The sequence below is a fragment of the Rhododendron vialii genome, chromosome 1a (genome assembly GCF_030253575.1).
Source record: "Rhododendron vialii isolate Sample 1 chromosome 1a, ASM3025357v1".
NCBI lineage: Eukaryota > Viridiplantae > Streptophyta > Magnoliopsida > Ericales > Ericaceae > Rhododendron > Rhododendron vialii.
Genome location: NC_080557.1, coordinates 19,267,217 through 19,283,612, shown reverse-complemented (window position 1 = coordinate 19,283,612; position 16,396 = coordinate 19,267,217). Strand labels below are relative to the sequence as shown.

The following is a 16,396-nucleotide window of genomic DNA, read 5'->3' as shown; positions in this document are numbered from 1 at the left end:
ACATGACATCCATTTTCCGTTTTGGAGGTTTGGAGATACTTCTATTTCTCATCTCATTCGAACGAACAAATACAAAAAGCTTCCTCTTTTCAAGGTGAGCCTCTACCCTTCTTCACTCACGTTGTCTAATCATTCACCCGCTGTGGCGTACTTTCTGTTCTCTGTACCTCGCATTCGCCTCAATTTTGCCGAATTTCAACCCACCATTTGCCATAAAGTTCGTAGCTTGACTTTGATCCGACTAGTTTTTCCATTGATCTCTGTTGCCATTTGATGTTTCTGGTTTTTCTTACTCGGATCTTGTGCAACTTTGATGAATTAAGATTACGTTCAGTGTTTATTTTTTTTGTTCTTATTAGCCAGTTGATCTATGTATGAATGTATATGTACGTCTTGGTTGCTGGCTGTTTTGTTGAGTTCAAGAGTCCGTTATGCTTTGTTAACCTTTCTTATTATCAGTATTCAGTAAAATAAGCGCATTTATTGGCGGTTGATCGTTTGATTGTATGCCGTGGTGTTGGTTGCAAACCTGATTTCCTACTTCTTGTTGGTTGTTCTGTGGTTTGGCTTGTTGGATGGTTAGATAAGCAGTTTTGGGACTAATAGTTTTTGGGACAAAGTTTTGAAAAATCTCTGATTAAATTAGTCAGTACGAAGAACTCCCTCTCTGGCAAGAACAGACTAACATGATCTCAGCGATTCAATCCGAGATCTCTTATTGAAGTGCTCGTTCAACGAGAACTATGGAATCCCTTAGATATGATGCGAATGCATTTTGTTCTCTTTTCAATACTAATAGTGTATTCCGTGGAGATCATTTTAAACTATATCACCCCAAGTTTTTTGAAAACGTTTATCAGTTGCCTCTCCAAGAGAGATCAATATTACTAGTTTTTTGAATATTGATAGGTTCATTAGGACAGATGCAATTCTTAGGTAATTTAAATAAGGGAAATTTATATAAATAGTCCTCCTAATTTCATCTGAGTCTCATTTTCGTCCTCCAAGTATTAATTACAACTCTTTTAATCTTCAAGTTTGGTTTTCGTACCAAATTGGTCCAATTGATAACTTTTGTCAGCCAAACTTGACGAAAAAAAATTAGATTGAGGGCAGACGTCATCAATTAGACCAACTTGGTACAAACTGCAACGTCCAAACTACCATCAATCTTATTTTTTTGGTCCAATTTGGCTGACAGATGTTATCAATTGGACCAACTTCGTCAGAAAACCAAACTTGAAGGTTAAAAGAGTTGCAATTAATACTAGGAGGACGAAAATGAGACTTGGGTGAAACTAGGAGGACCATTTCTATAAATTTCCCTTTAAATAAATCTGTGATAATTCTCATTTCTCACATTTTATTTTGGTGGATTGATAATTCTATGCTGTCATAATTAATATTTTACCATATGTACATACGCCTCCCAGAATTAGATTTTGCGTATGTCTATGCTCGTGACTTAGTATCAAAATTCAAAGCTCAAATTGGGAAGGTATTTGGTATAAGTTTCTCTATTTGCATTTGTTCTTCTTTTTCATTATGGTTCTCTATATGTATGTAAGATGCATCTTCACATGCAAGGTGATGTGCTGAGAAGGAGGGTGTGGGGTAGGATTGATGTAAATGTTGAGCGTTCTTTTAGACAGTTAGCCCTTGTTCGTTTTGGGGTCACCCCTGGGCATGGTCTTCAAAAAATTTCTCTATCTATTTCTCTCCACTCATTACTCTCAAAAACCTCCCTCAAAACCCAAACCAAACAGGGTCTTAGTAGCTTAACATGGTGGTCGTCTCATTCGAGTTTCATGGACTAAGTGCTATTATGTCCATTGTTCCCCTAGAATTGTCTAAGAATGTGCAAACTGGCCCTATGTCTATTTATCTTCAAAGATTAGGGTAATAAGTTTATAGTGAGGTCCCGATCCTATGAAAACCACTTTCAAATTGTTCAGTTTTGATAGGATGGATAAAAAGTTGGTGCATAAGTAAACATGAATTGAATTGGAAATTATAACATGAGTACTTGTCCGCAGGATGTGCATGTGAAGTGTCATTGATTAGGATCCGTATTTGATGTTTGCTGAGAATTGTTTTATCATGGATTGCCAGGGGCCCCATCTTGCTGCCTTTTCAATTTTCTGTTCAGTTTAGATGATGCATTCCTTTTTCGTTTTGTGACATCCACTTATGATGGAGAACAATTTGTTTTTGTTATTATTTTGTGTTTCTCATTTCGCATGTTCTTGTGGATCAAAAATATTGGATAACTTTCTTGTTTGTTACCTCAAGTTCACAACAAACTTCATAGGTGCATCCAAGTAATTCCCCAATAATCTGTTTCTTATTTCCTCTTGTTTAATATTAATTCCTGGTTTTTTTGCCCAGAGCACCTCACAACTTAGTTGAAATCTATGGGCACTGTTGTTGACACTGCAAACAAGGTATTTCCCTCTTTTTAATCGGTTTTGTGTTTGATGTTTTCATAGTTCTGAAATTTAGTTTTTGTACAAGCCAATAAATTGTTTTGCAACTATGTCCTTTCACATTGTGATCAAGCTCTGATATCAAAGCACATGACCAGGCAAAATCTTGTACTGAGCACTTTGCCTTTGTCCTCTCCATTGACTATATTAATGCTTTTGTGAAATGGTTAAGGTCAAAGAAGTTTGCCGGTGATCAAGCTATAGGCTAACACTAGTTGAGTAAATATTTACATGTCTACCTTCGGGTGACCCTTTTGTAAAGGCCAATTCAGATCAACAGTGGGCAATGAGCTGATTTGAGTCACGGAAGGTGCTCAACTTTTATACTAGGAAAGCCTCTAGAGTCTAGACTAGCACTGGCCTACCGCACTAAATTTATGTTGACCTTCCCTCTTAAGCGTGGATGCTTCTCTTAGTAGTGGTTCTTTTTTTCTTCTAATACCCATGGGTGCATGCACATATATTGGTTCTGAGTTGTCATTGGACAAACTTTATGTGAATGCAGGAAGCAAACGGAGGCTCCCTGAGTGAAAAGAAGGTTACTGTGGTTTTTGTATTGGGTGAGTGCTTTGGTTGCTGTTTCTACTCTTGATTTTTTGAACAACTAATCACGGTTTGGATACATAGTTACTGCCATTGTGAATGGTCAAGCATAAACTATTTTACATGACTTTTATTGATCACGAGTAAACTCATGAAACTTGTTTATTTGTGGTGTTTATCTACATTACGGTAGACTTGTTGATTATCTCATGAACAATGTATATGTGGATATGGGAGACTTATTTAAATACGTACTTTTGTAGAAAAGTTGGAAAAGTCTAAAGATACAAGTATAGTATAGAGGTTGAGATGAGATATTTCTAATATTTCTAGTAGTTCTTAATCCAAACAATTTAGTGATGTGTTCTAACTAGTTAGTCCATAATAATCTTATTTTAGTGTTCTATAAAACTATTCCGGCAAGATTTTATTTGCTATTTTCACGGATTATTTGGATTTTTTCGAGCATACAGCCAGAAAGATCTTTTGGAATGGACTTATACTGAAGTATTTTTATTTGGTAGACCCAATTGTTTTTTTCACTTTTGTGATAATTTGGTGTGGCCTTGTTGTAACTTTAACTGCATTCTTTTATAGCTCCCAATTATTTTGTTACTGTGTGCTCCCAAATATGAATTAATTGCATATAGTTTGCATTTTGGAAAGAACTGGTTGGAGAAGACGAATTACTTGTGAGTATGTGCTTCTTACTTCTAGCTGGTTATGAGTCTTATGATCTCTTTGAAGACTCTCTGTATTTTGTGGCATGCGGTTATGAATCTCTGCAATTGATTTACTTCAACCTATCATATAGAGTTCAGCTGAAAGCGGGGGCGGAACTCCCACCGGCCCCATCCACTTTTTAAGAACAACTATAAAGTATTATTTTGAGTAATTTTAGTATAATTAGTGTATCAATGTCTTTTAATTTATGGTTTAATAATTTCAAGTAACTTTACATCAGCCTATGAAATTTTTTGAAATACTTTCATGTACAAGTAATAAGTACATGTATGTTGTAGTTATCCAAAAAACATTGGACACATACTGGACACTCCCTAACATGTACCCGACACGCTCGGGGACACACTTTGGGTTTTAATGTGATTTTTAAATACTAAAAACTGGTCTGGAAAAATGTAACATTTGAAATGTGAGCGGAAGTAAAGCCTAATATTAAACAACTTAAGGATGAAAAGTGTAAAATATTATAGATAAAAATTAAGAAATACGAAACTTATAATCTATGTTATGAAGAAAAAAAATCAATGTTCTCTTTTTTTCATTGAATATTTTATCTTCAATGTGGAAAAAATAATTTTTTGTAATATGTGAATTCTTTATGTACGCATATATAAATATCTATTAATTTATGTATTTAACGAATCCCCCAACGTGTCCACGTCCTAGATTTTGGAAAAATCACGTGTCCCTAAATCCATGTCGTGTTGTGTCCATGTCCCGTATCCATATCTGCGATTATCAATGTATTGACTGTAAAGCTATGTGAGCTTTTTGGTTACTTGGCCTGCTGTTCTATGGTTTCTTTTGGATAAGTCCCTCAACTTACAGCTTAAGCACTTCTAGCTTTGATAATCCTTTCACTTTCTTTTTTTCCTTGTCTTAACTACTCCCTCCGCCCCAATTTAAATGTCTCATTTCTATTTTGGGAGTTGTTGTTTAGGGAGGAAGAGTGTGTAGGGTGCTAACTAACCCTAACACACACAATCTTTATTTATATTAAACATCAACTCCATACAAGACTTAGATAAGCAATGTGGGACTACGACAAAGACTAACAATATTCTAACACTCCCCCTCAAGCTGGGGAGTAGACATCAAATAGTCCCAGCTTGCTATATTACAACTCTAACCGTGGTTTGAACAATGATTTAGTAAACATGTCAGTCAACTGAGCGCTGGTGGATACAAAGGGAGTAGCTATCACACCACTTGTTAACTTTTCCTACACAAGATGACAGTCCACTTCAATATGTTTAGTTCTTTCATGAAAGATTGAATTTGATGCAATGTGAATTGCTGCCTGATTATCACAGTATAGATTCATAGGAAGTTTCACCCCAAATCCGATTTCCTCAAGAAATGAGCGCACCCATACAATCTCGCATGTCGTATGGGCCATTGCTCGATACTCTACTGCAACACATGACCGTGCAACTACTGTCTGCTTCTTACTCTTTCAATTGACAAGATTTCCACCCAAGAAGACACAATACCCTGTAGTAGATCTTCTGTCAGAATGGTCCACCTCCCCAATCAGTATTGGTAAACGCCTCAACACGCAAGTGTCCATTAGTACGGTAGAACAAACCGAGCCCGGGATGTGCCTTAAGATACTTCACAATTCTAACAACAACTTCCCAATGTGGAAGATGAGGAGCAGACTTAAACTGACTCACAATACTAATAGCAAACGAGATATCAGGGCAAGTAATGGTAAGGTAGTTTAACTTACCAACCAAATACTGATCAGGATTAGGAAGTAATAGGAAGTAACTCCCCCTGATCCACACAAAGCTTGACATTGGGATCCATAGGAGTCTCAACAGGCTTAGTCCCCAACAAACCAGTCTCCTCTAGAATATCCAACACATATTTCTGCTGAGATAAGCTAATATCATGTTTAGATCGTGCCACCTCAATACCCAAGAAGTATCGTAATTTTCCCAAGTCTTTGGTATGAAACTCGCGCTATAAGAAACCTTTCAACTCATCACTGCCTTTCCGTTCATCACCAGTAATGATAATATCATCCGCATAAATGATAATATCATCCACATAGACGATCAACAATATCTTGCCGCAATCAGATGTAAGAGAAAAGACCGAATGATCGCATTGTCATCGATGCATGCCAAATTGCAGGACAACATCACTGAACTTGCCAAACCAGGCTCTAAGAGACTGCTTAAAGCCATACAATGCTTTGTGAAGCTGACACACCTGATTAGTCTCCCCTGAGCAACAAACCCTAGTGGTTGCTCCATATAAACTTCCTCCTGAAGATCCCCATGAAGAAAAACATTTTTAACATCCGACTGAAACAGAGGCCAACTAAGATTGGCTGCAAGAGAGATAAGAAGTCGAACAGAACCAAGTTTGGCAACCGGAGAAAAAGTCTCCGCATAATTAACACCATATGTCTAAGTATATCCTTTAGTGACTAGACGGGCTTTGTAGCGCTCAACAGACCCATTAGGATGATACTTGACTGTGAATGCCCAGTGACACCCAACATGGTCTTTCCAGGTGGGAGAGGTACCAACTCCCAAGTACCATTATGATGAAGGGCTGGCATTTCATCCTCCATCGCTGTCCGCCACTCAGAAATAGACAAGGCTTCCTAGATAGTTTTAGGAACAAATATAGACGAAACAGAAGTGGCAAATGTACGAAGAGATGGAGATAAAGGAGCATAAGAGACATTACGATCAATGGGATGAGAAGTGCAAGTACGTGTACCTTTGCGAAGAGCAATAGGAAGATAAGCGAGAGAGACGACCGGATCTCGCAACGCAGGGGAAGATGTGGTAGATGGCTGAGGTGGCTGAACTTTAGACCGACGAACATATACCTGCAATGGTGACGGAGGTGGAATTGCCGTGAGTATGTAGTGCGACGGATCCACTGAAGAGGAGACCAGGAAAAAGGGCAATGACTCATTAAAGGTTACATCAGCACACATAAACTCACAACGAAGAGAAGGGGAGTATTTGGTGGTGGTGCTTGGCTTTGGTGGTTTACGGCTATGGTGGGTTTAGGGTTTCAAGGGTGGTTTAAGATTGGGCTTAAAGACCCACTCTGATACCATGTTGTTTAGGGAGGAAGAGTGTGTAGGGTGTTAACTAACCCTAATTCACACAATCTTTATTTATATTTAACGTCAACTCCTTACAAGACTTACATAAGCAATGTGGGACTACGACAAAGACTAACAATATTCTAACTGTTCCATTTCTAAAAACAACCATCTAAACAAGCCAAACTTCCAATTTTACCTTTAAAAGTGCTCTTTGCATCCCAATTAGTTTATTCATTGTCGATACTCATGTCATTTTAAAGTGTCTATATCTTTCAATTTGTAACTTTTTTTCATGATTTTAAATACTTTATATTATACAATTAGTTGAGATCTATCAAATAACATCTGTATTTCATATTTTTTGAGATCTATATTGATAGATATAAAGAATTGAAATACATTTAATTCACCTCACAGTTTTAAAGGTTAATTTGGAAAATATAAAGCAATGATTTTGAATCTTTAAAAATTTGGATTTCCCGTAGAGGACACTTAAAATGGGACCAGAGGTAGTATTAAGCTAAGTGGGCTTTCTGCTTGTTAGGCCTGTTTTCAATGGTTTCTTTTGCACAAGTTCCTCAACATCACCCCTTAAACTCTTCTAGCTTTAATCTTTCACTTTCTTGTTTCTTTGTATTTGTATTCTGTCCTCAACGTATTTCTAATGGTAACAGATTTTAGATCATTCGATCTGACGAAATCCTATCTTGGACAATAATGGATGTTAAGTACTGAAAGGAAGTTGGAATTTTCATCAGAGTCCTTCCTTCGATAATAGTGGAATAGTGCGGCCACCCTGGACAATAGAAGTAAGTTAGGTTGTAGAAGAAAAGATAGAATTTAGGTTGTTCAAAACCTTGATTGCCTAAAGAGAACAATAATAATAATTATTATTTTTTGGTTACTTGAGTTGGATTTTGCTTACCCCTTAATTCATAAAAATAAAACTTGTTTTTAGCTTTTTGGTTCCATTTTTTTCTTCAATAATATTGATGGTATTATGGACTTGTAAGCTGATATGCTGGAAAACAAATTAAACAGGTGGCCCAGGCAGTGGAAAGGGCACTCAATGTGAAAATATTGTACGACACTTCGGATACACCCATCTGAGTGCTGGTGATCTTCTCCGAGCAGAAATAAAATCTGGCTCTGAAAATGGGTAAGTCTACTTGATAGGATTACTTGCGTAAGATGCTCATAAATCATTTTAGTGCCTGTCTACTGGGTATGCATTGGCCATCATAATTGTAATTGTCCGTGCTCCATGGGCGCCACTTATGAATTTAATTGTACTAAGAGCCAAAAAAGGTCAATCCCAGGCCAGGAGCTACTGAGCTGATTGGATAATAAGTGCTCACTGCTCAACAAATGTTCCTTCTGTTCTACTGATTTTGTTGAGTTTAAAACTATTAAAGAACTGGCAGAATACATTCCAAGCTATTAGCAGGGAAGTTGCATTCTGTCTTTTATTCCTTGAAAGTTATCCTAACCAAACCAAGCCGAGCCTCAAGAATCAATTTTGGAGTCTACAAGACTACATGAATCTGTTTTTTCAATTGAGCTTTGTCGAAGGCATCGGGGTCCATCTGTTTTTCCCTAGAAAGTGATTCATCATAAAGTAACAGTAGACTTTTACTAGGTCTGGCAGTATTATATTTGGCTGCTAAATTCTACATGTCACTGCTCGGTGTCATCATCCTTTTTAGTTGATCTTTCATTGACTAGAAAGTCCCATATTGGACAAGTCGAGTGTAATTCCATGTTTCTCTGGACATCATTCTTGTACTGTATTGTGTTCGAATACTTAACAAAATTCTTTCTCTTATGTCACTCATTTATAATCCGTTTCTAATAACATGTAGGACTGTGATTCAAAACATGATTAAAGATGGAAAAATTGTACCTTCTGAGGTGACAATTAAGCTTCTTCAACAAGCAATGCTGGAAAGTAGTAATGACAAATTTCTTATTGATGGTTTTCCTCGTAATGAGGAAAACCGTGCTGCATTTGAGTCAGTTGTAAGTCTCTATTACGATCTTGTTTAAATATATGAACTCTTGGATTCGAATAATTTGGAATTACCTAGTTGTTGATTCTTCCACTCAAAGTTAATCACTGGTGGTATGCAGACTGGAATTGAGCCAGAATTCGTACTTTTTCTTGATTGTCCAGAAGAAGAGATGGAGCGGCGCCTTTTGGGCCGGAACCAGGTTAGACAAATGTGATTTATTACTGCATCAGAGTTTCTATCTTGTTTTTCTCATCAACCGTGAGAGTTTATGGTAGGTTTGTTTCTTATACATTAATACAAATTATGTTTTTTCCTATTGAAAAAACAATCCTACTTTTATCTTCCCAACTTCATTGTCCTTTCCTTCTATGTTACATAAAGGGACGAGAAGATGATAATATTGATACAATTCGGAAGCGGTTTAAGGTTTACATGGAATCTAGTCTCCCTGTGATCGAGTATTATAACTCTAAGGGGAAAGTTAGAAAGGTAATGATTTTACTTTTGCTTCCTTTCTGGATGGCGTTCTTGCATTTTCATTGAAGATACTCCTTTGCTTTCTCCCTCAGATTGATGCAGCAAAGACTGTAGAAGAGGTATTTGAAGCTGTGAAAGCAGTTTTCACCAAGGTAAAGCACCATAGTAATGCTCCAAGGAGTTCCAAGTGCTATAGGGACCGTTGGTTTCTATGGAGAATAAAATCTTCCCAAGGGGTGCATCAGTGCTTTAGATGAGGCGTGTATTGTCCTGATAATAACTGTATGCTTCAACAACTTCGGGAGTTGAAAGTTCTTAAAGTTGTGTATTCACCAATGGAGTAGTTAGTTGATTTTTTTCCCAGTTGTATGTTAACATTGGTATAAAATAAAGGATGGAACGATCTTGGCTGCAGCCAATAAATGGACTTGACAATTATTTTAAATGTGTTCACGGATGAATCCAGTAGAATTCAACATTGAATTGAAAAGGGGGAAAAAAGATACGTATGTGAGGGAGATTAGGAAATAAAATAAATAAACCCATATCACATCTGCATTATAATAGTTTGACCGACTCTTAAGTATGCCATGTTGAACAGGGGGAAAATGGGTTACGTTAATTGAAAACCCCCAGTGAAACGCTGTTTTAGAATTCATCCATGTTGCACTAGCAGTCATATCAGGCTGCATCAATTTCCTCTGGAAATTCCTTCATATGAGGTGAAAATTTGTTCTATTAGTGCCAAGATTTTCCAAATTTCGGAATGAGCATTGCACGATAGTAGAAAATCATTTGCTGTCGTGTACTGATTTCCTATTGATGCAAGGATGTTGCTCCAAGAAGACCTCTGTTTTTCATTTTTTTTTTCTTTTTGTCTGTTGTATACCTGGATTTGACTTGATATTTCAGCTATAAAAAAATTGTGGGATGCCATGACAGTTAACTGCAAAAATTACTTCAGGAACAAACTATGTAGATATGCCCTGAAACTTAATCTAACTCGTCGACACCCCTTTCAATGTCCATATTGTTTTACAAACCTCTTATTTTATGTTGGTTTGGCATGTTGCAGGCTGCCTAGGTGTTGCGCCTCTCTAGGTGAGATATCATACAAGATCTATATGAGGTAAAAATAATGATCAATAGCTTAGTTAATTCTGTTTAATTTTACATAACATTGTTTGGCTTGTAACCATGTGGAATTGATTGTTTAGATACATTTTCTCTTGCACTTCTGAGAATTACTGTTGTTGAGGCATTAAATAGAAGCAATACCTTTGCTCTGTTTCTATTTAGCACTTGTGATTTAACTAATATTTCCCAACTGCTCCTGAAATTGTGAAATATTATAGGCAATACTAGACATTTTTTCAACTGAAAAGGCAAAGGAGCCAAAGGGTGCCAATTATCCAATCATAAAAAAAGTGGACCGTACATCACCGACGACATGCTTAGTTAGGGGCTGCCCTAATGGTTTTTCCTTGATATCATGCATGAAGAATCCATTGGGATTGCCATACTCCATAAAATGTGGCCTTTTATTGATAGGAATGGACCCATTTCACCCACAAGGAATCAGCTTTCTGACTGATGCCCTAACCATGGTTGCTTTATTCTATTCTTTAAGGGTCCTAGACCCCAAACCTACTTCTCCTTTGGGGGAGCAAATAGATTCCTATTGCCTATTAGCACCCCAGTGCTTCAATTTAGAATCTCACCACCAGAAAGACATTACCTTTGTGTTTTGTGTAATGTAGCTCATGGATCGTCGATAGTACTTTGTAGACAGCATAGATAGGTTGAATATGAAGTCTTTAGAAAGGTACTTGAGAAACTAACATTTCTCCAAACTAGAATTATTCAACCTAGGATTTTACTTACATAATACTAAAAGAAAATAGAACCAAGGATTTTCCTTTTTGTTCTTTATTATTTTTTGTGAAATTCGTTGATGGTGCGCCCTTAATTGGTTGGAGCAAAATAATTCTCTTTGCTCAAGCGAAGTCACATGGGAGTAAATCTTTACTTCTTTTTTTTGGTCCAATTATTTGCTTGGTAATTAAATTATTTGTTTTTGTATTAGGATAGGATTTGTTTAGTTTAAAGATAGAGAGATAGGATTTGATTTTTTTGTTTATCTTTTATTTATGCTATTTGTCTATATACGGAGTAATAGATAATTAATATTGTATTCATCATTTGGACTAATAGAAGTTTGAAATTAGGGCTTTGGCCCTTTTTTTTTGCTTTCCCTCTCTTCTCCTTTCTTGCGTTGTCCTGCTTCACTTGTGTTGTCTGGAAGATGTAATGTAGTGTTGATAACCACTTGAATTTTTAGTGCAAGCTGGTGTCATTATTCTAAAAGTTGGACAGATTGTTGATGTTGATGGAGAGACAAGTGTTATTGATTACACTAATCTTTTTCTTTAGATGTTTCCTTTTGCTGTTTTAATGAAATAAATATTTGTTGATGATATGGTTTGCTCTTCATTCTTTTCCAGGTAATTTTTTTGCGGCATATTATGATACTACTATCTCAGGAGTCTTCAGGTTAAGACCGGTCAGGTCTCATGTATCTTACGATTATGATAGAAGGTTAATATGATTTTTTTGGTAACAGAAGGTTTTAGTTTAGCTTCTCCAGGAACATCCGACAAAATTGAAACGATTATATAAGAAGGTAGCTTCGTGGGAGGTTTTTCCTCTCTGTAACTTTTCTGATTGTATTCAAATTATAGTAGTATTCAACGCTTAGTAATTATAGCCCTCTCTCTCTCTCTCTCTCTCTCTCTCTCTCTCCCGACAAAATTGAAACGATTATATAAGAAGGTAGTTTCGTGGGAGGTTTTTCCTCTGTGTAACTTTTCTGATTGTATTCAAATTATAGTAGTATTCAACGCTTAGTAATTATAGCCCTCTCTCTCTCTCTCTCTCTCTCTCTCTCTCCAGAATGCATACATGCGATTGCAGAACTAGTGTCAATGAAGTGGCCTTGCCAACTTGGACTTTCACCAGAGCAATGTGTAACAAATAAATAAGGCCGGTCTCTTGCAAAAACAAGAGTGGTTCAACCCTAAGCAAGTTTCTCGGGATATGGTTTGGGGATTCAACTTGGACGATATATGGAGGTGAGATACGTATCCATTGTCCATTGACCCCTAGAGGCACCACTGAGCCAGCAGTCGATGGAGCTAATGGCCCGTTTGAAAGAAGGGTGAGCCAGCCGTCGATGGAGCTAACAGCCCGTTTGTTGGACCGGTAAGGTTTTGGGTGGATAAGAAAGAAGGGTGAGTCAACCATCGATGGAGCTAATGGCCCGTTTGTGATAAGTTTTTAGGTGGATATGTTATAAGGGGATTAGCTAAGAAGGGAGGTTAGCTTATACCTGGTTTGCATAGTAGTTGATACAGATAGATATGAGTAAGTGGATAAGAGTAGATGATATATGAAATTACTTGATCACCCAGGTCCCAGCGAATACGGGTTTCTTTTTGGTTTTCTTTTCTTGGTACGTCGGAAACTGTAATAGGCCGGGGTTTCTTCAGTTACGCACATTGAGAGTTGTTGTGCATTGGTACTCCCTCCTATTTTCTTAAGCCAAAAAGAAAAATCTGGAAGCAACACGTGAAAGAATTTGTCACCCAGAAACTCATTAACATGAACTTTCCAGTACAATAGCTACCCAAGTGACGAAGCATCTCTCTCTCTCTCTCTCTCTCTCTCTCTCTCTCTCTCTCTCTCTCTCTCTCTCTCTATCTCACACACACACACACACACACGCTCTTGCAGCATGATCAGATTAACAGGAAACTAATATCTTCCTCAGAAAAAGATGAAGTGGCAGTGAAAACCTGCTATATGTCAAACAAATATAATACCATTCTCCTTAATTGTATCGATGACAATTCCAAGCTTCCCTTCAATTCGCTCATTCTTCCTGGGCTCATAAGCCATTGCAAACACATCGGCTTCCTTTGACCGCTCAGCAATCAACTTCCCTATCACTCTGCATGCACTATCATCAGTTAGAGATGGCAATGTATTCCTAAGATCCTTGGCATTTGTGGTGGCGACTGATATCACTTTGCTGGTTCCCCTATGCATCACTTTTGCATGGATGAAACGCTTTGAAAAGAAAATGTTTAGAAGAAACGGTCTCAGATACATATCCGTTCTTTGTCTCCATGATTTCCTATTAGGTTTTTTTGCAGCTTCACTTCGTGACCTCCGTGTCCAGGCGGCGCGAACAACGAATTCCTGAAACAAAATTAATTCTTTACCGAGACTACGTAGCGTGAATAAAAGAAGCATTGATTGGTAAACCATCCATCCCCAAAACTGATCTGTTTAACCATGTTGATACAAGAGCATCTCCACAGGTTTATGCCATTCTGGCAATGTCATCGCCAAAAAGGTAAAAGTTGGCTAATTACAGTGTTATTTGACCCCTTCTTGCCCAATGTTCCTCCATTGGTTCTACGCTAGTTGGTGCAACTGTTACATCTTACAGTTGGATCAAAGCCAACAGAGATTGAGACTTTGAGAGCATTAATGGTGATGTGGCAAGGGATTTGTCCATCTAGTGGAGCTGCACTTTAGCTCATTTCTGCTAAAATTTTGGCATTGGCAAAAGATTTGCCAAACGAATGGAGATGCTCGAAGGCAATAAAATGTACCAGGCCACGTAAGTTCGACAACTCATCAGCTTAGGAAAAGCTCTTTTGAGATTGGATTGTTATGCAAACAAAGCTTAAACTTAAACACAATTCGAAGCTCGTTAATTTTATGAGCTCGAGTTGATAACATTAAACTGGAAAAAGAAAAAACAAGCTTCTTGAGCTCAGGATGATACCATCTTAACTGAAACTCGTTTGACATCACTGCAATGATAAACAAGATTTAACACATTTTTGAACCTCGTATAGCTTTTCAAGCCAAGCTAGGGAAAAATTGTTTGTGGCCCTAATTGAGACCACAAGTCTTCTTAAAATGGGACATCCAAAACCACAAAAACTGGACAAACTGGTATGTGTCACCTACCAGGAGCGGCAGACTAAGAGTGCGTGAATGGAGTTGGTCCTAGTTATCACTAGAGAAATTCAATCTGCAAGATCGAGAGCAAAGTGTCCAAATGATTTTTTGGATCAAGACCATCATTAAATATTTTCCGTTTATAACACTAGCACATTATTGCTATCTTACCGAAGATGGTTGCTTCTTGCTCGGCGGCAAGAGTGAAAAGGAGGATCTCTTGCAATTTAATTGGATATGGCTTATTTGGTCAACAAAAAATGCTGTGCTAAAAATGAGATCCTATGCAAGAGTATGGAGCCATTTTCATGCTGCCACTACAAAAAAAATTTAACGTTGGGGAAAGCAACAAAAGGTAGAGGTTGACAACTCCGGGAATAATATGAAGTGGGAAGATATTAGGACTACTACATAGAAGGAAATTGTTGCCCGGTTTTCTATTCTGGCAGGCACCAGAAATAAAATAAAAAGATAGATTGTTCTCCAAACACTAAGGTAAGATGAATCCCTAAGGAGAGAAAAAAATGAAGGCGAAGAACAAATTCTACCAAACTGAAGGCAAATGCAAAATCACAACATACAAATTGAAGTAAGATGTTGTTGGAGATTTGGCCAAACCAACAAACACACAACGCGCAAAGATCACGAACAAAAAACAAGAACGCAAAGACAAAGATATTTTACGTGGTTCCCACGAGTTTCCACTATTTATCAAATGAAGAAAAGCGGCTGCTATAACAAGTATTAATAACCTAGGGTTTACATCATCAATTAGCGTAATGCTCTAGTCCCGAACCCTCAGCGAAGAGCAACTAAAGTTGAATCAGGCTTTACAAGCCCTTTCACAATTCTTATCTCAAAGAACTACTTTTGTACAGAATTGGAGGAATGGATTGCCACATAAACACTAATTTACAAAAAAAATAGAGTAGATCCCAGAAAATCTTTTGTGTGCATAACGAGGATGCCCTCTCAGATATAGACACTTTGGAAACCACCCATAAGCTACAACCTTGGGTAAGCCATGGATTTTCCAACAGGAGTTCAACAGAAAAGACCTCAAAGTTCATGGTCAATCTCAGAGACAACCAACTACAGGAAATCTTACATCTATTTCTAATATCCAATCCTAATGTAAAAGGAAAAATAAATCCAAATTCCCTATATCATTGCCAAATCATAGAAATGGGTTTGACACAGAAACAGTCATTTACCAAACCTATCAAGAGAGAGATAATTGAGCAACAAAAGAAATAGTAAGAAGGATAAAGACTTAGAAATAAAAATGGTAGTCTTACATACCCTTTGGCGTGGGGGATTCAAAGGGCTTGAAATTGAATTGATAGACAAGTTCAAGTGAGGAAATGAAGACGACCATGACAGCGACCTTGGTTTCGCACCTGGTGTTCGATGGATGTCAGAGGAGATAAGAAATGGCGACGGTGATGAAGAAGATATGCAAGCTAACATCTCTGAAGTTGGGAATGGCAGGAATTTGAGAGAGAGGGAGCTTTGATTCTTGTAGCAGCAGGGGATTCAAAGTGCGAACTGGGTTTCGCACTTGGTGTTCGTAGAATAGAGTTAGAGGTGGGGGAAACAGAGAGAAGAAAGCGAGCCTGCGGATACGCGGCCCGGGGAGGATGAGAGAACATATATTCAAACAGTCGTAGCAGGACAGTCCGCAGGGACAAACGCGTTTGGTCCTATTTGAATCCCGAAAAAATCTAAAAAAATATTCATAAATTTTTGAATATTATTTTATGAAGCCCTGTAAAAAATCAGCTCCAGTGGATATCGATAAGTATTACTTTTTGATAAGTAGGAGCGAATTGATAATTTCGCCCCTATTTATCCAAAAGTAATACTTACCGATATCCACTGGAGCTGATTTTTTACAGGGCCCCATAAAATAATATTAAAAAATTTATGGATATTTTTTTAGATTTTTTCGGGATCCAAATGGGGCCAAATGCGTTTGTCCCTGCGGATTGTCCCTGCAAATTGTCCCTGCTCTTAGTTTT

At 37.6% G+C, this 16,396-nt stretch overlaps 2 protein-coding genes across 11 annotated transcripts; one reads left to right on the top strand and one right to left on the bottom strand.

Annotated features, from left to right (window-relative positions):
* Positions 1-12,127, top strand: LOC131318779 (UMP-CMP kinase 4-like). Of its 10 annotated transcripts, none has more exons than XM_058348771.1 (11): positions 98-217; positions 2,389-2,444; positions 2,992-3,046; positions 7,894-8,011; positions 8,715-8,871; positions 8,983-9,063; positions 9,246-9,353; positions 9,434-9,493; positions 10,284-10,316; positions 10,417-10,470; positions 11,846-12,127. In XM_058348771.1, exons 2-10 carry the CDS (start codon positions 2,415-2,417, stop codon positions 10,423-10,425), a joined length of 651 nt encoding a protein of 216 aa, XP_058204754.1. In that variant the 5' UTR covers positions 98-217; positions 2,389-2,414; the 3' UTR covers positions 10,426-10,470; positions 11,846-12,127. The 10 variants fall into 10 exon arrangements, 6 of the variants coding, with proteins under 6 accessions (XP_058204763.1, XP_058204740.1, XP_058204771.1 ...); XM_058348763.1 differs by having other exon boundaries at positions 10,284-10,320; XR_009197817.1 differs by having other exon boundaries at positions 100-217; positions 10,254-10,316.
* A 1,016-nt stretch (positions 12,128-13,143) lies between these two features.
* Positions 13,144-16,005, bottom strand: LOC131318769 (uncharacterized). The gene is made up of 2 exons (XM_058348740.1): positions 15,678-16,005; positions 13,144-13,601 (listed from the first exon to the last, which is right to left on the bottom strand). The coding sequence occupies exons 1-2, from the start codon at positions 15,843-15,845 to the stop codon at positions 13,206-13,208; spliced, it is 564 nt and encodes a 187-aa protein (XP_058204723.1). The 5' UTR covers positions 15,846-16,005; the 3' UTR covers positions 13,144-13,205.
* Between the last annotated feature and the right edge of the window lie 391 nt (positions 16,006-16,396).